The sequence below is a fragment of the Mirounga angustirostris genome, unplaced genomic scaffold (genome assembly GCF_029215605.1).
Source record: "Mirounga angustirostris isolate CCGP_5_RB_7025 unplaced genomic scaffold, mMirAng1.0.hap1 SCAF_9, whole genome shotgun sequence".
NCBI classification, from domain to species: domain Eukaryota; kingdom Metazoa; phylum Chordata; class Mammalia; order Carnivora; family Phocidae; genus Mirounga; species Mirounga angustirostris.
The window spans coordinates 85,850,038-85,876,752 of NW_026991717.1; the positions used below are offsets into that span (position 1 = coordinate 85,850,038).

General features: G+C 36.3%; 1 protein-coding gene across 1 annotated transcript in view; it reads left to right on the forward strand.

The window, feature by feature from the left end:
• The window catches only part of TTC6 (tetratricopeptide repeat domain 6), a 181,922-nt gene that overhangs the window by 111,645 nt on the left and 43,562 nt on the right, over positions 1-26,715 (forward strand). The window contains exons 10-18 of the mRNA XM_045901971.3: positions 2,330-2,700; positions 8,075-8,537; positions 8,870-8,999; positions 9,860-10,032; positions 15,792-15,928; positions 19,071-19,240; positions 21,801-21,921; positions 23,320-23,470; positions 26,419-26,501. Coding sequence (XP_045757927.1) covers positions 2,330-2,700; positions 8,075-8,537; positions 8,870-8,999; positions 9,860-10,032; positions 15,792-15,928; positions 19,071-19,240; positions 21,801-21,921; positions 23,320-23,470; positions 26,419-26,501 — 1,799 coding nt within the window. The remainder of the gene's footprint in view (positions 1-2,329; positions 2,701-8,074; positions 8,538-8,869; positions 9,000-9,859; positions 10,033-15,791; positions 15,929-19,070; positions 19,241-21,800; positions 21,922-23,319; positions 23,471-26,418; positions 26,502-26,715) is intronic.

Below are 26,715 nucleotides of genomic sequence, written 5' to 3' on the forward strand. Positions count from 1 at the left end.
ACTTTATTATGTTGAGGTATGTTCCTTCCATACCAAATCTATTGAGAGTTTTTATCATGAGAGAATGTTGAATTTTGTCAAATGCTTTATCTATGTCTATTGAAACAATCATACATGGTCTTTGTCTTTCATTCTGTTAATATGGTATGTCACATTTATTGATTTGTGTATGTTGAATCATCTTTGCATCTGAGGGATAAATCCCACATGATCATGTTGTATGATCTTTTTCATGTGCTGTTGAATTCAGTTTGCTAGTATTTTTTTGAGTATTTTCCATTTGTATTAATCAGGGATGTTGGGCTGCAGTTTTCTTTTCTTGCAGTGTGTGTGTGTGTGTGTGTGTACACATATACATACATATATACACATATATAAATAATGGAATATTAACTATAAAAAAGAAGGAGATTTTGCCTTTTGTAAGTAACCCCTTTTGGGAAATTATGCAACATGACAGAGAAAGAGAAATACTGTCTGTTCTCATTTATATTAGGAATCTAAAAAAGCAGAACTTGCAGAAACATAGAGTAGACAGTGGGGCTACAACGGAGAGGAGAGGATTGAGATGTTGGTCAGAGGGTACAAACTTCCAGTTATAGGATACATAAATTCTAGGGTTCTAATGTACAGCATGGTGACTATAACTAACAATACTGTATATACTTGAAAGTTGTTAAGAGAATAGATCTTAAATGCTATCACCACACAAAAACAATGGTAATTATGTGAGGGGGTGGAAGTGTTAACTAACCTTATTGTAGTAATCATTTCACAATATATACATGTATCATATCATCACACTGTATACCTTAAACTTACATATGTTATGTGTCAATAATATTTCAGTAAAAGTGGGAAAGAACCCCAAGCCTGTTCTGGCAGCTCTGCTTTATAATTATAGATTCTGTCAGTGATTCCTTCCCAAGTGTTCGACAGAGCTGCATATGGCCTCTTCGTGTAATTCATATCTAGCCAGCAAGTGGGGAGTATGAGTATCTTATGTTCTACTTTTTTTTCAGGCACATGTTTTCCTGAGATATATATATCACGCCTTTTTTTTCAGGCACGTGTTTTCCTCAGCACGCACTCTCTCTCTCTATATATATATATCTCACACCTACATACATATGTGCCTATATTTCTTTTTTTTTTTAAGATTTTATTTATTTATTTGACAGAGAGAAACACAGCGAGAGGGGGAACACAAGCAGTGGGAATGGGAGAGGGAGAAGCAGGCTTCCCGCCGAGCAGGGAGCCCGATGTGGGACTCGATCCCAGGACCCTGGGATCATGACCTGAGCCGAAGGCAGAAGCTTAACGCCTGAGCCACCCAGGCACCCCGTGCCTATATTTCTTGATATATACCTATATTATACATACATATATTCTATAGTCTATGTATTACCCTATTCTCTTTTAATTATATAATGAGTTACATATAGTTTCTTGAGATGGGGGAAGTATGATAAGTTCTGAGGGTCAATATCTCTATTGTACTTTAGTACATCTTAAAGAATACAACTAGCTTGTGTGAAATTGTTATGTTTGGAATTTGAGCCTAACTTCACTATAAAGAAAAACATTTGTATAACAAATGATTATTTATTAGCAAACTTAAATGCAGTTAATTTAGTGACAATGGCTCAATAAGCTGGAAATGTTATATCAAAGGATTGGAACTAATCTCTTTTATTAATAATGAGTTGTTAGAATTTCAAGTACTAATGCATAGTTACTGCAAATTATTTATAATTATTAGTACATTATAATATTGATGTTATTATTAAAAGTTAAGTTGATTCTCTGATGATTAGATAAAAATATTAGGCTGGAATTCTGTTCTTAAGCTTATAAATATTGAATTAAATTATTGTAGAGGATACTTGAATACTACTGTATAGAAATTCAGTGTTGTTAAAGTGCTTTTGAAAATAGACTCACAAATTGGTTTTATAGGATAAGGCATTTTAATAGTTTTTACCCATTCTACCAATTTGTTTTTCATTAAGAATAAAAGTAGAGTATGTACTTTATTTGCATATGTAAAAAGCATTGTCTTTTAATTAAGAATATATAAAATCACAGTTAATGCATATCTCCTTTATAGTGTTATTTTTATGTAGCTAACAAAATGTCACATAACCAAATTATTGTACTTTGCTTTAACCAACTTACTATTAACTTTATAAGCTGACTTTGAAAAACATTAAGAATACAATTTAAAATTTTCAAACTACATTAATAATAATTATAACTGAATTAGTTTAAAACATATAGCAACTAGCTTGATTTTAAGTTTTTCTATCTTTGTTTCCTTGCTAATAAGAGAGTAAAATCTGCAGTTGAATTGAAGAAAGAGGAGGCCACAGCTCCAATAAAGATTAAGGATGACATGCAAAGCAATATAAAAGACATGATATTTCAGAAAGCAAAGCAGTTGGAGCATTGGATGACTCAGCAAAATGAAACTGAGGAACCCTCTGAGAAAGAAAATATAGATACCATCTTAGATAACATGCAGGAGAAGAGGAGTTTGAGAGATCTGTCTCTCTCTCTCATTGAAGCATCTAAAAAAGCTGGCATTAGTTATATTGTTTATCCCAAGAAAAAGAAGATAAGACTGAAGAAAAGATTGAAGCACAATAAACTTACAGCTGTGTATGATGAATTAGCCAAGTCTCCAAAAGTTCTTAAAAGGTCTTGTTTAATCAATAATTGTTATAGTTCACGAAATGTATTGTGGTTTTGGTCTTAATCTTATAATTTCACTAACTGAAGTTATTATTTTATTCAGCATTGAAAATACGTTAAAGTCTTAGCTGAAGGAGAATCCCTTCCTTTTTAATATATGGGTATTCAATAGTATAAATATATGACTGGTTTAAACTATATTTTAAAGTTGGGGCTGACTTAAGGACATGAAGTAAAACTAAGTCAATTTGATAGTTAAATGAAATCTTTCAATACAAAAAAACAACCTCTGCTCCAAACAAATATCACCCATTCAGAAGTTGAAATAGATTGCTGAGATTTAACTGTTTTTAGATTTGGACTTAATGAATTGAGTAATCTAGATAGACAAACTGTTTTTTTATGTTGTGTGAGCCCTTATTCAGGGATCAACATATAGAAATAATTTTTCTCCTTACTTAGAAGTAATAGTATCTAGTATGTTTAAAAATGTGTAAGGACATGGGGCACCTGAGTGGCTCAGTTTTTTGAGCATCCAGCTCTTGATTTCTGCTCAAGTCATGATTTCAGGGGCGTGAGATGGAGCCCGGTGTTGGGCTCACCACTTAGCTTAAGAGTCTCTTTTTTTTTTTTTTTTAAGATTTTGTTTATTTATTTGACAGAGAGAGACAGCGAGAGAGGGAACACAAGCAGGGGAGTGGGAGAGGGAGAAGCAGGCTTCCCACAGAGCAGGGAGCCCGATGTGGGACTCGATCCCAGAACCCTGGGATCATGACCTGAGCCGAAGGCAGACACTTAATGACTGAGCCACCCAGGCGCCCCAGCTTAAGAGTCTCTCTCACCCTTTGCCCCTTGCCCTGTTTTCTTGATCTCTCTAAAGTAAATAAATAAATCTTTAAAAAATGTGCAAGGACCTAAGATGACAGCAACTGAAGTTCCAGGTATGCTCATATTTAAGTGTTCAGGGTATAACTTTCTTATAACTGAAGGGTTGTACAAAATATTTTGCAAAAAGCTCTGGGCTTTATTCCTCTAGATATCCTCAGATGACAAAGAATTCATTAAATTTATGCCTTTTTGAAAAGTAAAGACTTTCCTGTTGATAAGAGAGTCGTAAGTGTTTTTGTTTACTTCATTATTATAAAGACTTGCTGGTTCTGAAAAACGGTTAAATTAATGATGTTTTGGTATGTGGTGACTTATTGTCCCTGAAAAGACTTGGGAACAACCTATGTAAGCATGATGGAACAGAGACCGACCCTAGGGGAGGATGCCATTCAAGTCCTGAGTACCCTACACGCTACTTATGCCTGAGTTTTCCCTGCAACAAAAGTGTGGAGCTGTTTTTGTTAGCTCATCTTTAGAAGACTTCAGATAGGTTTTTCTTAAGTTGGCAAATGTTTTTGATAAGAACCAGAAATTTGCTTATACATTTTTGATATATTTGCTGATTTCAAGGCATATGAATCTTTACTGTCCTAGAGAGGATAAAATACTGCACCATTTTGGCCATGAGCTAAGTGACTCTGTCTCTCTAAAGGATATAAGCAGGTGAAGCACTATTTTTGTGTGGTATTTTACTTCATTCTGATTCTTTATCACTTTGATTATAAAGAGATTTATTTGCCTTTTAACAACTGAATTTGATATTTGTATATATTGCCAACAGGTGTAATAGGATGCACCTTTTGGTGGAGGCAGTAAAACAAACCACGGGAGTATTTGTCTAGGATAATATATTAGTACAGCTTCCCTAACTACTTTTTAAAAATATCTTAATCTAAACTAATTTAGCATAAAAGTATAGCTATGAAAAAACTGTTATTTTTAAAACAAGTTTATGGAGAAACTTTAAAAATCATTTTATTCCTATAGTTTGAGATCTTTTTTCACTAATCTTATTGTGGTTAAAACAGAATTATCCTTCTTACCGTTTTATATCTGACCTTTAAGCTTGTTTAATCATCCTCATTCTTGCTGGCTCCCTTAAATGGTTAAAAACAGACTATGTATGTACTCATATATCAAGTCAAAGCTTGACTGTGGAAAGTAACTCCTGCCAAAGTCTATTTGAGCTAAACCCAGACCCATGCATTTTCTGTCAGTCCCCTTACTATAGGTTATCCCTGTTGCCTGGCCCCTCATCTAGGTCATGGCAGGATGCCATGTGTCTGCAGTAACTTAGTTGCTTCACCATTTCTCTGGAAGTTTCTCTCTGCTTTGGTCTCTGATCCCAGTATTGGTGGACCAGCCAGTCAGCGACTAGCAGAGACCTTCTTTGGCAGCTCACTGATGTGGCAGGAAGCTGTGTTTGTTGATGGCTCCTGGCCCACCTTGACTCCCTTGTACTCATTGCCTTCTCTCTGACCTGGACTTCTATGAATTGTTAGCCTCTCGGATCTCTGCAAATGTTCTGTCTTCCAGGATTGAGTAACATACTTGATCTGAGATCCAGGCCAGCCCTTTTGCTATTGGCTCTCCTATTTCTGTGAATGCATTGCCTCTTCCCTTTCTAGAATAAGTCAGGCCGTGGTCCTGACTTCCACTATCAAAGCTTCCAAACTTGACTAGCTCCTGAAAGTGAATCTGTGGTCTCAGTTCTGATTTTCTTGGCCCATCTTGCCACTGCTACACCCCCAAGAGAGGCGGAATTTATTTCCCCCACAAGCAGGAGATGACATATTTTCCTTGGGCTGTTAATCCGTAATTTCCCTGATGGTCTGGTATTGCTTTTGATATACTATCTTGGTGGATGGTGGTATAGGATGGAATGGGGCAGTTACAGAGATTTCCACTTGATCCTTACTACTATTATCTTCTTCAGTATATAGTTTATGCAGTTATGAAGTTGATTCATTCCTACTACACATTCTGGGACTAGGGAAATTATCTCAGAATGGGTCCATGTCTCACTAGATTCTGTTAGATGGTTTCAGGCCAAGATTTTTTATATCACTTGACCATCATAATTCCCTAATTTGTCTGTGGACTTCAGTGGCATCCACAATGGGTATCTGTGGATCAGCATAAGTTTAGGGTATCTAATAATTCCCAGGAGGTTTGGGTGTTTCCTCTTTCCTAGACCTCTGGAAACTTTTGGGGAAAATTCCTTAAATACATCAAGGCCACATTGCAAGATCCTTCCTCAGCGGAACCTGGTCTGGCCTTCCTGTCAGCTGAGAGGTTTTAGATATGAACTGGCTGAGGTCTGAGAGCTGCGTAAGAGGTTGTAAAACCCCACTATAGCTGGTTAGGCTTATGCCCAGAAGACCTAAAAGTTTTTCATCTGTGTAAGTCAAAGAACACCTTAGCAGGCTGCCCATCTACCTTATTTTCTGAGGACTTGGCAGTCATTTAGTTATTGCCACAGATCCCTATAACTTCAAATTCTGTCTGGAGCACCTATGTGGCTCAGTTGGTTAGGCATCGCACTCTTGGTTGTGGCGCAGGTCCTGATCTCATGGGTCTTGAGATCATGCCCCACATTGGGCTCTGCACTAAGGAGTGTGCTTGGATACTCTCCCTCTCTACCCCTTCCCCTGCTCTCTCTCTTTCTCAAATAAATAAATAAATAAATCTTTTAAAAAATTCTGTCCACCAAATCTCACTAGAAATCTACACCAGAAATGTATATTTAACGAGTCTTCCAGGTGACTGATGCTAAAGTTGGGGGATCACTCAGAGTATATTTGGAAGTTCTAGCAAGGCTGCACTGGTTAGGGTTAGCAGCCACCGATCCAAGGCCACCTATGCGGAGGAGGTATGCAGGAGGCGGATCAGTGGTAGTTGTAGCTCCATGAAAGGGTTCGGGAGGTCACAGCTGAGTGATTTTGGGGAGTGCTTAAATTAAATTTAATATAACATATGAAGCAATGTCTCAGTGTACTCACTGAAAGATATCTATACAGGAGAGGTTTAGTCTCTCAGACTGGGGAATCTGACAGTCCCTCAACCAGTCTCTTCTGTTAAGAGAAGATGAGTGGAATTTGGAGATTCAAAATTGTCAGGCTCATTTATGCTTGCTCAAATATTCACATCCTATATTTCAGTTTCCTACTCCTTTCCTAGTAGCTTCATTACCTTGGTATACAAGGTTTAGGGAATTTGGGTATTTAATAGGTACTGTTCTTCTCTTTTGGTCTGAAGTAAAATGATTCCACAATTTTTATAATCATTGCTATTATCGTCATGACTAAGTGGTAGCTATTTGATTTCCTGATACCTTGCCTTCCACCTGAACACCATCCCCTGCTAACACTGGTGATAATTTGAGGAGCTTCGATAGCACCACATACCATGGATTATTTGTGTCCTATTTGATCCTGGCAAGAAGTTTATCCTAGGATCCTTCTGTGTGTGTATTTCCTGAGTCTACCTCTGGTACCAATTATTTTATCAGTCAGGGTGCCAGTAAAGAGCACTCTCAATTTAGGATAATTCTAGGAAAGTATAATAAAAGGACAATTTACAAAAATGTCAGGGCAGGGAAACCAAAAATGATAATGTAGTATCCAGGGCTAAAAATAACAGAGCCATTATCTACTCCTAAGGCTGAGAGGACAAAAAGTAGGAGTGATTACCAGAACTTTCAAGAGGAATTGTGTAGAAAGGGTTTCCTTAAAAAAAGTAGTGATCTTTGGTCATTTGATCTTTGGTCAAGGATCATAGCCAGTTTCAGGCAACTCTTCAGGAGGGAACCAGAGGAATAAATACCTTGATTTCACTCTCCTACTTACCTCTTTGGGATTTCTAATTGGACATACCCCATTAGAAGACAGAGAATAAGGGATCTTATGGATGTAATCTGTACAGATTAGTCCCCTGGGCAGAGGGCAAAGTAGAGATGGGTAGAGATGAATGTGGAGGTGGAAATGTCCATTGAAAGCGTATTAGGTATTCTCTAATTTCATAGTCTACTAAAGAAGGGTGAAGTCTGGGATGTTAATTTAGTAGTTTACTGTCTAGTCAAATCTTTCCTTCTTCCCATTTCCTCAAGTTCCTGTGCTCTCCAACCTCTTGGATGGCATTTCCTTTCTTACATCAGTTTACCTCTTCAATTCCCCATTGTAATTTCTCTGGTTGGGGGCAGGGGTATAAATTAAATCTGAAAGGAGCATCAACACCTTATTTCAGTACTGTAAGAAGGCTACATCTTTAGATAACAATCGTCTGCTTTAATAAACTCTATAGAGTTTCTGTGTAGATTCTTCATATGGTGTTACAGTTTTGATGAACGAGAGGACTTGGTTTGCATAAAAATAGCATGTAATTTTATTTTAATAATAGAGAAATAGTAATTTCATGTGTGGCTGAGTTGATTTATTGATTATAAAAATAATTATATTTCTATAATTTAAAAAATCACTCTTTTAATAACCAGATCAACATCTCATGGAATCCTTCCTGGACAGAAGAAATATTTACTCAAAGTTCCATTATATGAACGTAAAATTCCTTGTCCCAGTCTACCTATGTGTTTAAATTTTGATGAATTTGTCCAAAGTAAGGGAGGAATTCCAGAAAATTGTGACCTTCGAACATGGGCTCTTGATATGTTCTCTTATCATAAACATCAGAAGACAACCACAGAAAAGAAAGTTATTAAAATATCTATCCATGAAGGCTTGTCTGAAGGAATGAAAGAACCACCAAAAATAGAATTGAGTGATTCTTTGAAGTCTAGTCTTTCTCCAGAAGTTATTAAACATTATGAATCCGAAGTGGAGATCTTGACTAAAGAAATAAATGATAAGAAAAAATATCCTGCATTTGCATATTGTAGGCGTGGAGCTATTTATAGGAAACTGGGAAAGTTACAGAGTGCCATGAAAGATCTACAGGAAGTAAGTTTTATTTAATCAGAATAACAATACTAACAATTTATACTTATATTTATAATTATAATTCTATCTATGTAATAATTTATATAATAATTTCTACTAGAATTTTGAACCATGAATATTTGCAGTATACATGTGGGATTGTGAAACTATAATTATTGGCATTTTCAATAACTGATATTAAAAACACTACATTTTGTCAGATTGGGAAGTATCATTTTATATTATATACATAGAAAGCCACTTGGATCAATAGTGTTTGCAAAATTTATTTGATAGGATATTTTCCTTTAATAAAACAACTTTAATTGAATTTATATACATATATTTTCTAGGCTATATTTTTGGAGCCATTGTTTCTCAACGCCTATTGGCACCGACATTTCATTTATCTTTTCCAAGACAAAATTAATGAAGCTTTGGATGATTTGAATTATATAAATAAATATAATAAAAATAATGCAGGTGGGTTGTCTGTGCGTTTATATTACTTATATCTTTATCTAAGCTTTGGTCATTTAGTGGTGTTATAAAGATATATAAGTTAATAGATATAAGTCTCCAAAAATGGTCATAGCTTTTAAAAGTTAAATTTACTCTTGATATTGTATATATTGGACTTGTATGATCCTATACTATTTCCAAAATACTCATCATGCTTTGAAAGGCTAATGTCCTTGTGTACATTACAATAAATTTGTTCCTACTGCTCATCCCACAAGAAGGATATGAACTTAAAAATTTTAGTTATAGACATGATTCATAAAGCTTTTCTTGACTACAAATCCCTGAAGCATTGTAGTGTTCCGTGACTTCTTGGATGGAATCTGTACATTTGCCTTTATGTACCATCCTCTAACCAGCTTGAATGGAACCCAAAAACATAGAACCTTTTGGGAATGAGAAAATGTCACATTCATCTTTGTATCCCCAGCATACACAACATACCCCTAGAATATAACTTGAGCTTCATAAATATTTTTTGATCTATGCCTATTTCTGCCAAAGTCCATACAATTTTGTTTTACTATAAACATTAAAAGAGTATGAAACACTTCAGATATACAAAAAGGTAAAAGGTAATTTTTGTTACTTAGGATTGAAATTGAAAATACTTTTAACAGTAATGAGTATTTATCAGCCTTTGAGAGCAAGTTCTGCATTGTTGAAGTAGAAAAAAAAAAAAACCCTTAAATGAAATGGTTAAGAAAGTATAATAGAGAAACATCACTCTAAGACTACATTTTTAGAGGGAGAGAGATTAAAATTTTCATAGTTAATAAAAGGACCGTAACACTAAATTTTACCTTTTTAATTTTCTTTAGAGGCATATTTGTCAAAGGCGGAAATTTTCAGGAGAAGAAAAGACATTACTTTAGCAATTCTAAACTATACCCAGGCAATTAAGTGCAAGCCCATGGATGCTGATATATATTTCAGGAGGGGTGAGATGTATGAAATATCAAACAAAGTACTGGCCATTGATGACTTTTCTAAAGTAAGTTGTATTACATATAATGCTGACATTTATATATTTTAGATCATGATATTCTCATCCTGATATTATAGCGAATCATTGAATTTCATTTATATACATTATATAATCAAAACTAATTTATTATGTTAGGACCTAGAGCACTCAGTACTGGGATTGATATTAACACTATGTCAATGATTTTTTAAAATTATTAGTGAATGAATGAATTTATGTCAAAGAGTTGGGTGTGGGAGCATTGAGACAACTCTGGGAGGGAGGGGGCATGACTTTTCCAGCTCTCTCCTCTTGAAGCATGAAATAGTGGCTAGAGAAACTTTTGAAAATTGCTTCTTCCCTTCAAACAAGAGAGAAACTTATTTTCCACTTCTTACTCTTGAGACATGGCTGATTCTTTTCTGCAGCAAACCTATCTGCTCTTAAAGAAGCTGTGCTCATTGGCTCATTCATTCATTCATTCACAAATATTTATCAACTAAGGCGCTGTACAATGTAGTGGACAAATGTTGGTGAATAAATTAGGGAATTGATTCCATTTACAATAGCACCAAAAACCATAAGATACCGGGCGCCTGGGTGGCTCAGTTGGTTAAGCGACTGCCTTCGGCTCAGGTCATGATCCTGGAGTCCCGGGATCGAGTCCCGCATCGGGCTCCCTGCTCGGCAGGGAGTCTGCTTCTCCCTCTGACCCTCCCCCCTCTCATGTACTCGCTCTCTCTCATTCTCTCTCTCTCAAATAAATAAATAAAATCTTTAAAAAAAAAAAACCATAAGATACCTTGGAATAAACCTAACCAAAGAGGTAAAGGATCTATACTCTAGAAATTACAGAACACTTATGAAAGAAATTGAAGAAGACACAAAAATATGGAAAAATATTCCATGCTCATGGATTGGAAGAAAAAACATTGTTAAAATGTCTATGCTGCCCAGAGCAATCTATACTTTCAAAGCCATCCCAATCAAAATACCAATGGCATCTTTCAAAGTGCTGGAACAAACAATCCTAAAATTTGTACAGAACCAGAAAAGACCCCAAATCACCAAGGAAATGTTAAAAAAGAAAAACAAAGCTGGGGCATCACGTTGCCTGTTCTCAAGCTATATTACAAAGTTGTGATCACCAAGATAGCATGGTACTGGCACAAAAACAGACACATAGATCAGTGGAACAGAATAGAGAGCCCACATATGGACCCTCAACTCCATGGTCAACTAATCTTCGACAAAGCAGGAAAAAATATGCAACGGAAAAAAGACAGTCTCTTCAATAAATTGTGCTGGGAAAATTGGACAGCTATATACAGAGGAATGAAACTTGACCATTCTCCTACACCATACACAAAGATGAACTCTAAATGGATGAAAGACCTCAATGTGAGACAGGAATCCATCAAAATCCTAGAGGGGAACATAGGCAGTAACCTCTTCAACATTGGCCACAGCAACTTCTTTCAAGACATGTCTCCAAAGGCAAGGGAAACAAAAGCGAAAATGAACTTTTGGGACTTCATCAAGATAAAAAGCTTCTGCACAGCAAAGGAAAAAGTCAACAAAACAAAGAGGAAACCCACGGAATGGGAGAAGATATTCGCAAATAACACTACAGATAAAGGGCTGGTATCCAAGATCTAAAGAGAATTTCTCAAACTCAAACCCCAAAAAACAAATAATCAAGTCAAAAAATGGACAGAAGACATGAACAGACACTTCTCCAAAGAATACATATGAATGGCTAACAGACACATGAAAAAATGTTCAACATCATTAGCCATCAGGGAAATTCAAATCAAAACCACATTGAGACACCACCTTACACCAGTTAGAATGGCAAAAATTGACAAGGCAGGAAACAACAAATGTTGGAGAGGTTGTGGAGAAAGGGGAACCCTCTTACACTGTTAGTGGGAATGCAAGCTGGTATAGCCACTCTGGAAAACAGTATGGAGGTTCCTCAAAAAGTTAAAAATAGAGCTACCCTATGACCCAGCAATTGCACTACTGGGTATTTACCCCAAAGATACAGATGTAGTGAAAAGAAGGGCCATATGCACCCCAATGTTCATAGCAGCAATGTCCGCAATAGCCAAACTGTGGAAGGAGCCGAGATGCCCTTCAACAGATGAATGGATAAAGAAGATGTGGTCCATATGTACAATGGAATATTACTCAGCATTCAGGAAGGATGAATACCCACCATTTGCATTGACATGATGGAACTGGAGGAGATTATGCTAAGTGAAATAAGCAGAGAAAGCCACCTGGGTGGCTCAGTTGTTAAGCATCTGCCTTCTGCTCATGTCATGGTCCCAGGGTCCTGGGATCCAGCCCCGCATTGGGCTCCCTGCTCTGCGGGAAGCCTGCTTCTCCCTCTCCCACTCTCCGTGCTTGCGTTCCCTCTCTTGCTGTGTCCCTCTCTGTCAAATAAATAAATAAAATATTAAAAAAAAGATAATTATCATATGGTTTCACTTATATGTGGAACATAAGGAATAGCATGGAGGATATTAGGAGAAGGAAGGGAGAAATGAAGGGGGGGAAATTGGAGGGAGAGATGAACCATGGGAGACTCTGGACTCCAGAAAACAAACTGAGAGTTTCAGAGGGGAGGGGGAATGGGGAGATGGGCTAGCACGGTGTTAGGTATTAAGGAGGGCACATATTGCAGGGAGCACTGCGTGTTATATGCAAACAATGAATCATGGAAAACTACATCAAAACTAATGATGTATTATATGGTGACTAATGTAACATAATAAGAAAAAATACATGTTTCTTGCTTACATGGAGCCTATAGTTTAAAGGACAGATATTAAAGAAATAAATACATATATAAATGCATAGTTACAATTTATGAGTGCCATGAAGGAAATAAAGATGATGGAGGGGTTAAGAGATATTTAATTATATATTTATATTGGGGAATATCAGGGAATCCCCTTGAAGAAGTAAATAGACGAACTGTACTTTGAGGCTAGAGTCCGGTAAAATATTCCCCTGATTGCAGCAGAATTGTAATCTTCATCTCCTGACTTCACTCTAAATTCTAGTTTGTAGTACAATTGAGAATTTAGAAGTTATTGAAATAATTTAGCTTTTCCATGTTCCCAACTGCCCTGTTTCTTTTTTTTAAATTTTATTTTATTATGTTATGTTAGTCACCATACATCATTAGTTTTTTTTATTATGTTATGTTAATCACCATACATTACAGCATTAGTTTTTGATATAGTATTCCATGATTCATTAGTTTTTGATGTAGTGATCCATGATTCATTGTTTTTGTATAACACCCAGTGCCCCATGCAGTACATGCCCTCCTTAATACCCATCCCTGGGCTAACCCATCCCCCACCCCCCTCCCCTCTAAAACCCTCAGTTTGTTTCTCAGAGTCCATAGTCTCTCATGGTTCATCTCTCCCTCCAATTTCCCCCTCTTCATTTTTCCCTTCCTTCTCCTAATGTCCTCCATGCTATTCCTTATGTTCCACTAATAAGTGAAACCATATGATAATTGACTTTCTCTGCTTGACTTATTTCACTTAGCATAATCTCCTCCAGTCCCATCCATGTTGATGTAAAAGTTGGGTATTCATCCTTTCTGATGGCTGAGTAATATTCCATTGTACATATGGACCACATCTTCTTTATCCATTTATCTGTTGAAGGGCATCTCGGCTCTTTCCACAGTTTGGCTATTGCGGACATTGCTGCTATGAACATTGGGGTGCATATGGCCCTTCTTTTCACTACATCTGTGTCTTTGGGGTAAACACCCGGTAGTGCAATTGCTGGGTCATAGGGTAGCTCTATTTTTAATTTTCTGAGGCATCTCCACACTGTTTTCCAAAGTGGCTGTACCAGCTTGCATTCCTACCAACAGTGTAAGAGGGTTCCCCTTTCTCCACAACCTCTCCAACATTTGTTGTTTCTTGCCTTCTCAATTTTAACGGGTGTAAGGTGGTATCTCAGTGTGGTTTTGATTTGAATTTCCCTGACGGCTAATGATGATGAACATTTTTTCATGTGTCTGTTAGCCATTTGTATGTGTTCTTCGGAGAAGTGTCTGTTCATGTCTTCTGTCCATTTTTTGACTTGATTATTTGTTTTTTGGGTGTTGAGTTTGGGAAGTTCTTTATAGATCTTGGATACCAGCCCTTTATCTGTACTGTCATTTGCAAATATCTTCTCCCACTCTGTGGGTTGCCTCTTTGTTTTGCCCAGATATGGACCCTCAACTCTATGGTCAACTAATCTTCGACAAAGCAAGAAAAAATATGCAATGGAAAAAAGACAGTCTCTTCAATAAATGGTGCTAGGAAAATTGGACAGCCACATGCAGAAGAATGAAACTCTACCATTCTCTAATACCATACACAAAGATAAATTCTAAATGGATGAAAGACCTCAATGTGAGACAGGAATCCATTGAAATCCTAGAGGAGAACATAGGCAGTAATCTCTTTGACATCAGCCACAGCAACTTCTTTCAAGATACATCTCCAAAGCTAGTGAAACAAAAGCAAAAATGAACTTTTGGGACTTCATCAAGATAAAAAGCTTCTGTACAGCAAGGGAACAGCCAGCTGCCCTGTTTCTTAATCCATGATGGTTAACCACATACTTGACATTCTTTTGCTTCAGGAGAAGCTTGTAAGTTTTGATCACTTCTACTTTAGAAGTGACCAAAAATCTCTTTTGAAAATATTGAAATCACTAGATTATCTATTCCTGTTCACTTCCTCCATGCATTGACTAATGCAGCCACTTGAGGTCAAACAATCTTCAAAATCTTTAGGTTTTTTTTTCCTCCTGTTTTAAAAATACTCAGTAGTCCTTGTGCTTCACTTTTTCACCCCCACTATCAATAGGCAAGGAGTTTACAACAGAGTACACAATGATTTAGTCTGTTTGCTCTTGTCTTGTATGTCATTGTGAAATGAATAAACCAATACCAATTCATTTCTTTTCACCATTTTAGGGACTAGATTAATACATATTTGATTTGATTGAGTCAGCCTTGATGTGGTCTAATATGTATCATCTTTAATTAGGATAAATGCTGTGATCTATCATATCTTGTTTTTTAAAAGATTTTATTTATTTGAGAGAGAGACTACAAGAGAGCAGGGGGAGGGGCAGAGGGAGAGGGAGAGAGAGAATGTTAAGCAGACTCTGTATTGAGTGTGGAGCCTGACTCGGGGCTTGGTCCCATGTCCCTGAGATCATGACCTGAGCCGAAATCAAGAGTCAGACGCTTAACTGACTGAGCCACCCACACACCCCAAAGAAGATTTATCAGTAAAAAGTTCAGTGGGCAAAAGCCTTGGCTCCTTATATATGCGTTTTTTTTTTTTCTCCCTCAGAAAACCTCCCCTTTTTAGAATTTGATGATAAATGCTCTTCCTAAAGACATGGTCTTTAAAAATTTATTTATTTATTTGAGAGAGAGAGAGAGAGAGCAAATGAGTGCCCCACTTGGGCTGGATCTCACGGCCCTCAGATTACGACCTGAGCTGAAACCAAGAGTCAAATGCTTAACAGACTGTGCAACCCAAGCACCTCTAAAGACTAAAGACGTGGTCTTTAAATGCAAATTTGAAAGTTTAGACATCTTAAAGTAGTTTGCTTTTATGTAATCTGAAGTTTAAAAATGTAGTTGTAGTACACTTAATTTGCTATGAGATCATATACTTTTCTTGTGTTTTTTGTTTTTTCATAATGTGCTATGTTTTTGTGCCTCCCTTCTACCCCCCATGTAGTGTATTTTTTATGATCCCAAAAGAACAGATGCATTATTGAAACGTGGGACGTTTCACTATGAAAATGAAAACTGGATTTCAGCCATACAAGATTTTACAGCTCTATTAAATATAGATCCCCAAAATTCTCAAGCCAGGTAAGAATTATTTTAGATGTGATTTTTGAAATTATTATTTTTAAAAAATTCATTCCCAGGAAAGAAAATTGCTTGAAATACATCAGACAGCTCTAGAAATAGTGAAGTCAATTTTCACTGCTACCAGTGAATGAAAATCTTTAACTATATCCTAACAGTAGTGGGTAATTTAATAGTCATAAAGTGGCAATTTAGAGTGGTTTCATTTGTATTTCCTAAATGCTAGTTACATTATCAATTTTTAAAATATTGACCTATATTTTTTCTTTAAATTTCTTTTCATATCCTTTTTATTCACTGAGCACAGAGAACTGTTTATGTAGATTTCTGTAATATCATAACTTCAATAATAAACTTTGTTTTTCCAACCTTGTGGTGCATAATACAATTCTCATTTTGTTGCTTTTCTTTTTTTTCTTAATTTTTTTTTAAGATTTTATTTATTTATTTGACAGAGAAACACAGCGAGAGAGAGAACACAAGCAGGGGGAGTGGGAAAGGGAGTAGCAGGCTTCCCGCGGAGCAGGGAGCCGGATGTGGGGCTCCATCCCAGGACCCTGGGATCATGACCTGAGCTGAAGGCAGACGCTTAATGACTGAGCCACCCAGGCACCCCTGTTGCTTTTCTTTTAATCTAAATTTTGTTTTGAAGAGATTTAAAATGTGTATATAGTCATACCTGCTCTTTTTTTCACTCACAATTTGTTCAATATTGAAATTTTTTATAGTAACATGAAACATGCATCCAGAAAAGTATACAAATGTACAACTTAATGACTTATCACAATGTAAATACCCGTGTAACTATTACCAGGTCAAGAAACATTTCCAGCACCCTAGAGACCCCTTTGTGCCTTTGCCTCCCCCAGAGGGTAACCACTGTCCTGGTTTCCATTTTAATGACTCCTGTAGTTCTTTATAGTTTCATCACATAAGTATGTGTATCACTAAACATTCTTAGTTTAATTTTGCCCGTTTTTTAAACTTTATTTAAGTAGAATAATGTGGTGATATTCTTTTTATGTCTAGTAACCTTGCACTTTGATGTAATGAAGAGAGCTTCTTTCCTTAAACCACATGAACTGACCTCTGCTAGCTTTAAATTTTTCTTCTGCAGCTTCCCACTGTCTCTCAGCCTTCACAGAACTGAAGAGAGTGAGGGCCCTGCCCTGGATTAGTTTTAGCTTAAGGGAATGTTGTGGCTGGTTTGGTTTTCTATCCAGACCACTCAAACTTTCTCCATTATCAGCAATAAGGTGTTTCACTTTCTTATCATTCATAATGTTCACTGGAGTAGCACTTTTAATTTCCTTCAAGAACTTTTCCTTTGTACTCACAACTTCGCTAACTGTGGTGCTGGAACTCTTGCACCAAACAGCATCAAATTAGTTGGAGAAGAACAAGAAGATTAATTCAAGATATTGTAAGATGGTACTATCTTACAGAAGACTATATAGAATTTGGCTTTCTTCCATTGTCAATAGAGGTTTGTTGAAAATTTTTGAGAAAAGAGATCTTTATTACCTATTGATAAATCTTATTACTCTAGAGCTAGGAATGGAGTAAAATAGTAGCACAGATGTGAGTTGATGAGGATCTGAAGTATGAGGCAATGGAAACAAAATAAGGAAAGGATGTAAAAGTCAGTGTGTTTGAAGAATTGACATGACTTAATGGCATCTTACAAAAATATTACTGAAGGTTTATTCTGTAAATTTTAAGTTCAGAATTATGTATATGCTGAAAAATATTAGGGTTATTCTTAGCAAACAGAAATCATTAAAAATAAATATAAAATTCTTGTATTCATTAGAAAATAAATAAGACATCTCTTAAAGATGAGGCAAAAAACATTTTGCTGCAGGATAAAATATCCTGGGTTTCAGGATGTTTAGTGCTTTTTTTTTTTTTAAGATTTTGTTTATTGGGGCGCCTGGGTGGCTCAGTTGGTTAAGCGACTGCCTTCGGCTCAGGTCACGATCCTGGAGTCCCTGGATGGAGTCCCACATTGGGCTCCCTGCTCGGCAGGGAGTCTGCTTCTCCCTCTGACCCTCCCCCCTCTCATGTGCTTGCTCTCTCTCATTCTCTCTCTCTCAAATAAATAAATAAAATCTTAAAAAAAAAAAGATTTTGTTTATTTATTTGAGAGAGAGAAAGAGAACATGAGCAAGGGGAGGGGGAGTTGGAGAGGGACAAGCAGACTCCCTGCTGAGCTGGGGTGGGTCCCCTCTTGAGGCTCAGTGGGAGATCAGGATCTGAGCTGAAGTCAGACACTTAACTGACTGAGCCACCCAGGTGTCCCTCTAGATGCTTAGTGCTTTTGAAAGACCTTTGTTACCTGTCTTGTATGCACTCTTTTCTCCAAATTATCATTGGTTTCATAATATAACTTTCTTGAACATCTCTTTATCTCCTACCCACACCCCACCCCCACCTCACCAAACTGGATTTAACTTCTTCACAGCAGGTAACCTACTTCCTGTTTTTCCTTAATTGTCTATTTTATTTCTAAAAGCTGATTTGCTTTACATTATTAAATGACTGAAAATAGAATTTTCAGGAATTGATATAGGTCAATGATAATTTCAGAATTGGAGTCAGAACTTAATAGAGATAAAATCCAATCACACAAGTGATGAAATACATTTCATCCATGTAAAGCAGCCTCCCATTTATTTGGGTGTATCTTCAGTGCCAGGGAAAAATCTAACAACTCCACTCACTGAGGCCCGTTTCCTTCAAAATGGGTTATTTGGTTTTTCTAGAGAACAATGTTATACAAATTAAAGTCTAACATTTTGGGTACTCAAATAATAAAAATAAGTAAATCTCATATTTACTTTTTTGACACACCTCTCTGATAGGTGCAAGAAATATAATATAGTTACTAAGCATATAATTAGCATATAGCATATTATTAATAAGCATATAATTATATGTACAATAAAGTATAATGGATTATTTATAAAAAGTTCTTTTTTTTTTTTTTGCTATTAGCATCATCACTAAACTTTTTTGGGAAGCAAGTGGAAATAATCACAGATTGTTATTCAAATACAAAATTAGTTGTGAACATTTACCAAAAAGAGAAAATGTGTATTTTGCAATAGATAGTAAAATGATTTTTTTTTTCTTTTTCTAGGACATACAGAGGAAGAGCATATTTTAAACGGCAATTTTATAAGCAAGCAACTCAAGATTTTTCTGTTGCAATTCACTTAGATCCTAATAACTGGTTAGCTTTGTATTATAGAGCCTGCTTATTTAGAAAGAGTAGCCCTTTTAGAGCACTACAGGATTATAGCGTTTCAGGTACTTCACCTTCAACTGCACATAAATAAGAATTTGAAGTTCAGCAGTTCACTTTCATAGAATGTACTACTAATATGCGATGATTAATAAACTATGTATATTTTTATGTAGTTATATATAGGTATATATTAACATATATATATATTTTTTCATATGTATTTACAAGCTACAATGGTTTAGCTAAAAGTGTTCCTATATGCCGTTTTAGTGAATGTGAATGTGTTTGTACTTACATGTGTGTGTAACTTACACTAAAAATGAACTTTGAGAATCCTTAGTGATAGGATGCCAATAGCTAAAAGTAACCATTTCCACTTTACCCTATAGCAATGTATTCTTGGTATATAAATATGCCCCACACAATTCTGGGCATAGAGTAAGTTCTCAGTACACAGTTCCCAGCTGAATAAATTAGCCCATTGTGATTGGATAATTCTAGCCAGAGACCAGCATTCCAAACATGGCTGTGTTCCCCTGGGTGCAAAGCACTAGAATTCCATCATTCTAGATGAGGCAGTATCTAGAGATTAAGAGACAACTAGACTCTTATAAAGAGAATTGCACAGCTCCTCAGGGAAGGCAATATAAGATGATTGCCTTCTGAGGCCACCCTTCCCATGAATATTCAAATAAAGTAACTCAAAGTCCATTTTATGTTCTGAGAGGATTCTGGTGCTCTCCCTTCTATTTCTAAGGATTTTTGGAAGGCAGGACTAAGTTAAATTTTTGTTTCTTGTATAATCTTTGCATCTAATTTCTGCTCCCTGATTGATACTCCATTTTTGCTCATCCACACAATTCTTGTGTTTACTGTTCATGAACACCTTGGGGTTCAAAGGATAAATTTAGCAGAGACATTTAAATTTGAAGGTCAAGCACACCCCTATTTCTTGAAGTTTGTTTCTGTCTGTCAGCCCTGTCCATCTGCCATCTGGCCAACCTCCTTTCTCTTCAGTCATCTCTAAAAGTCTCTTTCTCATACTTCCCTCTTCTCCAAGTTGTTGACTCCTCACTCCCTCTTTTCTAGACTATCACAAGAATACAAAATCCCTGTTATTTAACTATTCAGAGCAGACCAGCTTGATTTTTTACTTTAATCCTTTTCTATAAGCTAGCCTAAAGAGTTTTATCTTCCACAATCAAAAAGGACCCTTAAGATATTTTTCCAAGTAATAATAATATCTAACATTTATTGGGCATTTTACTACTTGCCAAACACTATTTAAATGCTGTATATGGAGTGTCTCAATTAATATGCAGAATAATGCTATGAGGTAGGTATTATTTTCATCCCTGTTGAAGAAATGGAGGCACAGAGAAGTGAAGTAATTCTAATATTTTTTTCCTTAGGAATAATTTTTAAATTTTCCTAGACCAACCACCAAAACTGCAGCTGACTTGCTCTTTGCTGGCCAATCATACTGTGAATGGAGCAGTCAGATTGCCTTCATGTGATTATTTATTTAATCTATATGATCATTGCTTACACTAGATATACTTCCCAAAGTCTAGTACTGTGAATATTTGTATCCCAGACTGTGAGCATTATGCACATTTTTGGCAAAACTTTCCCTTCTCAGCCAGAATGGGCCTGAGAAGCTTAGAAGATATGGATCAAGTGTTGTGGAAAACCCATATAATTCACTAACATGCTTTTGAAAGTGAAGGGAAAATTAGTAAGTGAAGAGACATGAGATGACCTCTAGACCAGTTACAGATGAGAGACACACACCTGGAGAACTGAGAGAGGATTCTTTTTGCCCCATACTCCTATTATTTGGGACAAGCACAGATGAGTTACCTGCCTTAACTCCAAGTTCTGCTGGCCTTGGAGTAGCCTCTTTGAGCTGCCCTTCCCTTGTTGATGAGTAGTGTCCTGATCTCTGCCATCTGCCCCAGTCTGGAGTTGTACCAGAGCCTGTTTTAAGGCCAATAGCAATGCCCTCCTGATAATTAACAGGCCATCAAGGGCAAGGGTGCCCTTCTGACTGCCATCCACTGAAGTCAATCAGAGGTTAGATTCCATCTTTGCCATTGACTTGCAACATGACTGTGTACCTTTGTACCTTAATCTCTTCATCTACAAAGTGAGTGGACTATCCTAGATTACCACCAGGATTTCTTCCAGTTTTAATGAGTTTTTGAAACTTGATAGCCACATTGTTACTTATAGCACATAACATTTTTTATGTGAATGCTATTTCTTACTCATCAAATAAATACACTCATCACAGACCTGTTTTATAAAATATTAAAATTGAAGAATAAGTGGGGCGCCTGGGTGGCTCAGATGGTTAAGCGTCTGCCTTCGGCTCAGGTCATGATCCCAGGGTCCTGGGATCGAGCCCCACATCCGGCTCCCTGCTCAGCAGGGGGCCTGCTTCTCCCCCTCCCTCTGCTTCTCCCCCTGCTCACATTCTCTCTCTCTGTATCTCTGTGTCTCGAATGAATAAATTAAAAAAAAATTTGAAGAATAAGTGATAGGAAGGGTGAAGACTAAAATATAACTCAGATATTTTTGTTCAGAACCTGAATAAACTATATATTTTTTATTTTTAAGTTCTCATAAATGATGGCTATGAGAATCTTGGTTGTTTTCTACATCGGGGCATACTCTATGCAGATCTAAAACTTTGGTTGCTGGCAATCTGTGACTTTGAAACTGTTATTTCTCTAGAAAGGTATGTTTTCCTTATAGTCTTATTGATTTCACTTTTGTATAAAGTTAAGAAAAAAATGAAAGAAGAAGTCCTTTCCCCACATCATTAATAACCTTGTAAAATGAGATAATTGTAAAGCCATCTTAGAAACAGAATACTACTTCTGAAAATAAGACTACTTCTAAAATAAGACCTGTTTCCAACATCGGCTTGTTTCAGATACTTTTGCAAATTTTAGAGATCGAATGCATTTGAGAGGAATCCAATCCGCAGATAACAACATAAAATTATTTACAGCAGTGTGGGGATGCCCAGGTTAGGGCTTTTTGAAGTTAACTTCATGAAAGACTGTCACCAGCTTTTAAAATAATGAGAAAATATTCTGCTTGTTTTTGCTATGCACAGCACATATGACTCAATAGGAAGAACTCTCTATTTAGAACCTCCGACTCCATTTTGCATAGTAAAGCCAAAGAAAAAAACCAATTCCATTAGAACATAGGTTCAGTAAGAAACAAAGACTGAAAGTTGCACACACTAGTCAGAAACCTCAGCTCTAAAACACAGAATTAATTTCCTTTCTTTTCAGTGAAGCATTCATTAAAATGAAAGGTGTCAAGAAAGTAACAAAGCATGCCAATTCCATGCCAACCAGCAGACTGTTTATCTAGCTTAGATAAGGTAAACTTTAAGCTTGACTCAGGAAAGACATGGAGAATGGCTCCAGAATGGCCACAGTAGTTTTCTTTTGGGTATTTTTGAGCCAGGAAAGGAAGGAAAAGAGTTTCAGTTGCAAAAAAGCCAAAAAATGGGCAGCGCGAACTTTGATGTCTTTTAGGCAAAGGGTCCAGGCTTCTAATAAAGCTGGGCTATAGGATATATAGTCTTCCTCATTTTGAAATAGAGGCATCAGACAAAGTAATTTCTAAGACCATTTCTATATTGAAAATTTTTTGATTGTAAGAGAGAAAAAATACAGTTATTTGACATAGAAAAGAAGCTGAGTTATACCTACATGGAGAGGATTTTTAACTCCAGGCTTTGGGAATATTACTGTTTCTCTGTTACTCAGGGCAAATGCAACATAGCCTGAAGTGGAAACTTTTAAATTGAGAAAAACTAAGCTTGTAATTCAAGATAAGTCAAGATTAAGTCAAGGAAGAGTAAAGTATTGCCTGGGGACTTCAGGAGTTCTGTTCCTAGCATAGACTCTACACATGTTGATTCTGTACTAAGGATTTTATAAAGGTGTTTATAGTTTTTAATAGAGAATCGTGAATTGATTTACTTTGCTTTAGTAAAACATTAAAAAAACCTGATATATATTGATGTATGCATTTCACTAGGTTCATACAAAATTGGGAAACATTTGGAATAATTAAAATGTCTAACAAGATTTTGTTTTCTCATTTTTTTTAGAACTGTTATTTTGGCTTACATAAATATTGGCCTCATACATCTGCTGTACTTGGATAACTACTTTGAAGCCACTTGGCATTTTTCTGAGGCTATTAGACTTGATCCTTTACATATTCAAAGCTATATTTGTCGAGCAGAAACCTATCAGAAGGTATTAAGTCTTGAAAACCTTGATTTTTTAAAAAAAAGTTTTAATTTTCTGGATATCCACCTGTTCAATATAATTTTTGTATATTAATGTATTTGTTTTCAGTTAATTATAGAGACTGATGCATTTTCAAGCAATAAATATTAAGTAGATGTAGTTAACTATAATTACCTATGTATAAAGCCTCTACTTATAAGGCATGGATTTTTGTCTTTCATTTTTTAAAAAATAACCTTTTCTGTATTCCAAAAACAATATATATTTATTTCATGTAATATATGTATGCAAATAAGTTGAAAACCATCCATAATTTTATTCTCTAGAGACAACTACTGTTAACGTTTGGTTTAGACTGTGTGTGTGTGTATGTCTATAGTGAGCAGGTGGGTTTGTAGAATGGGATCCATGCATATAATGAGATCCTACTCATTCACACTTACCTTTAAATTTTGTTTAAATTTTATAAGTTATTTAAATAAAAAATGTAATTTATCTTTAGTGTTATGAAGTCAAACAATGGAATAAATAGAAAAATCCTCCCTGATTCCAACCAAATCTGGCTTTTCAGAGATAAACACTACTGTTGTTTCTACCTTTCAAGATAGATATCCCTATTTACCACTCCACCACTAATCGTCCTGTCCAAGACACTGTCATTCCTCACCAGGATTATTGCAGGGAACTCTTGGTCTTCTTGCTTCTGTTCTTTACTACTTTTTGATGGATTTTCAACACAGCAGCTATAATGATCCTGTTAAAACATAAGTCAGGTTATTTCACTTTGCCCAACCCTTTAATAGCTTCCCTTGCACTCAGAATAAAAGCCAATCCTGCAAAAGCCAAAGGCCTATAAGAGTCACAGGAATTGGCTCCTTATTACCTTTCTACTCTTGTCCTCTATAAGTCCTCTTGTCACACTGGTTTCAGTCAGGATAGTCTAGTTTGTGCTATGGTTAAACACATACATACACTAACACATGCACACACACATCCCCAAAAAACTCCAAAACACTTAAAAAATCATGGTAATAAAATAACAAAGGTTTATTTCTTGCTCACACTGCTTGTCCACTGAGAGTTGGTTAGAGGGTCTTCTCCATTGTCCACATCTCAGGACCCAGTGTGACTAGAGTCCCACACAAAGTCCTTCCCACCCTGATGATGGAGGTAGAAGACCCAGGGCAGACTTAGTATTGTCCCCAGGGAAAGTTTGCTCTTGACTATTGTTGGGGAAGGGATGGACATACTTGTGGTGTGTGGTCCTTTTGCTTAACTCCATGTTGATGGAGCTGATGGCTTCTGGGGAAGTTGGAACTCCCTCTGGGCACACTTATAACCCAAAGCACCAGCATGGTATCAGGATATAAGGACATCTATTCAAAGTCTCATTATTCTGAGGGGGAAAAAGTCTCTACGTGGTAATGGTTGAATAAATTGTGTTGTATTCACACCATAGAATAATATTTAGTCAATAAAAATAGTGCTTAGAACAATACCGTCGACTTAGAGGGGTTTCCATGAGATATTGTTGAATAAGAAAAGCAAGACTCAGAAAAGAGTGTTAAGTGTGTACAATATGATCCCATGTAAATAAAACAATTGCAGATCAAACCCTGTGTTTGTATATAGAAGAACGCATATGGCTACTAGGTGGGTTCGCCTCCAGAGTGAACCTAATCTAAGGCTGCCTGGAGAAGTCCCACCCAGGAGGGCTGATAAAGATCAGACAGTGAGCCTCCATCTTTTCCAAACAGGGTTCCTCAATGTATAGATATTGGAACAGGTGGAACAATGCAGACATAATAAGACTAGATGGTTTATTAATTACACCAAGCGGAGCAGGGTCAGCTTGAGAAGCACAGAAGTTCCACAGAAATTCTCAAATTTATTTAAACACATTTCAAACTCCCTATTTTTGGGTTCCTTCTTTTGACTCCACCCACTATTTCCTCCGACCAGCTTGTACATTTCAAGAGCTACTGCCTACTTCTGTGCACACGTTAGTTCTATGCATTCTCCTCTTTGTATCACTGTGTCAGCATTGTGAGAGGAGTTGTTGATGTCCCAGATTCATTTTGCTGGGGTCTCTATACTCCTCTTTTTGTGATATTCCCAGTTATAGTAGGTTTTTGTTCCCACATTTGTACAAATCCTGATTATTCTCCTGTGACCTGTATTAAGGAAAGATTCAATGTTTACTTTGCATTATATATTGATTTTAAACATATGATTTCCATTATTCTTGTATTTTATTTTATTCATTCATTTACTTATTAAGTGCAAACTTGTTTTTCCTCCCTTATTTTTTTTTTTAAAGATTTCATTTATTTATTTAGAGGGAGAGAGAGCACACACATGCAAGCATGGGGAGGAGCAGAGGGAGAGGGAGAGAGAGAATCTCAAGCAGATTCCATGTACTGAGCACAGAGCCTGAGACAGTGCTCAGTTTCATGACCCTGAGATCATAACCTGAACTGAAATCAAGAGTTGGTCACTCAACCAACTGAGTCACCCAGGCGCCCCTTACCTCACTTATTTTTAAGTAGAATTTACTTTTAGTTTTTATTTTACCATCCTTTGCATGCTAGTTTATTAACAGAAGTAAAGTTTAGTGGAAAAGATATTCTGGTTGAAGGAGAAAAACCAAAAAGCTAAATGAAAAGGGAAAACAAACTATAAAGTATGATATAATCACATTTATGTAAAATTATATACATATATATGTGTAATCATTCTTCAACATTAAAGATAGATGGTTTTAAAGAACCAAAGACTTTGCATCATAAACTTTTTTTAAACTTCTCTGTATCTTATTTGCTTTGATGATTCTTAAAAAGTGTGTATTAGGAGATGTTATTGCAAAATTTCTATGCTGAAGGGTGGGAGGGAAACATCAGGAGGGAAGCAATCAGTATTTATTACAAGCAAAGTTTCTGTTTATCACTCAACAGTTGCATAAACTGAAAAAGGCAGTAAGAGAGTTATCTTGTGCTATCCACCTTCAGCCAGATGGAATCCAATTATATATAATAAGGTATGAACATAGAAATGGAGTTTTTCTTGGGATAACGTGGCACATGATCTAGCTATTGGGATCTTTACTTCTCTCTTGATCCTTCTTGTCTCCTCTTTTTACATTTAATCTCCCAGCAATGGCCGTCTTCCAACTAGCAAGTCAGATAGAGCTATTGTATTTGTTAAATTTTAAGATAATTTATATTATAAAATAACTAAGTCTTTCTCTTTGC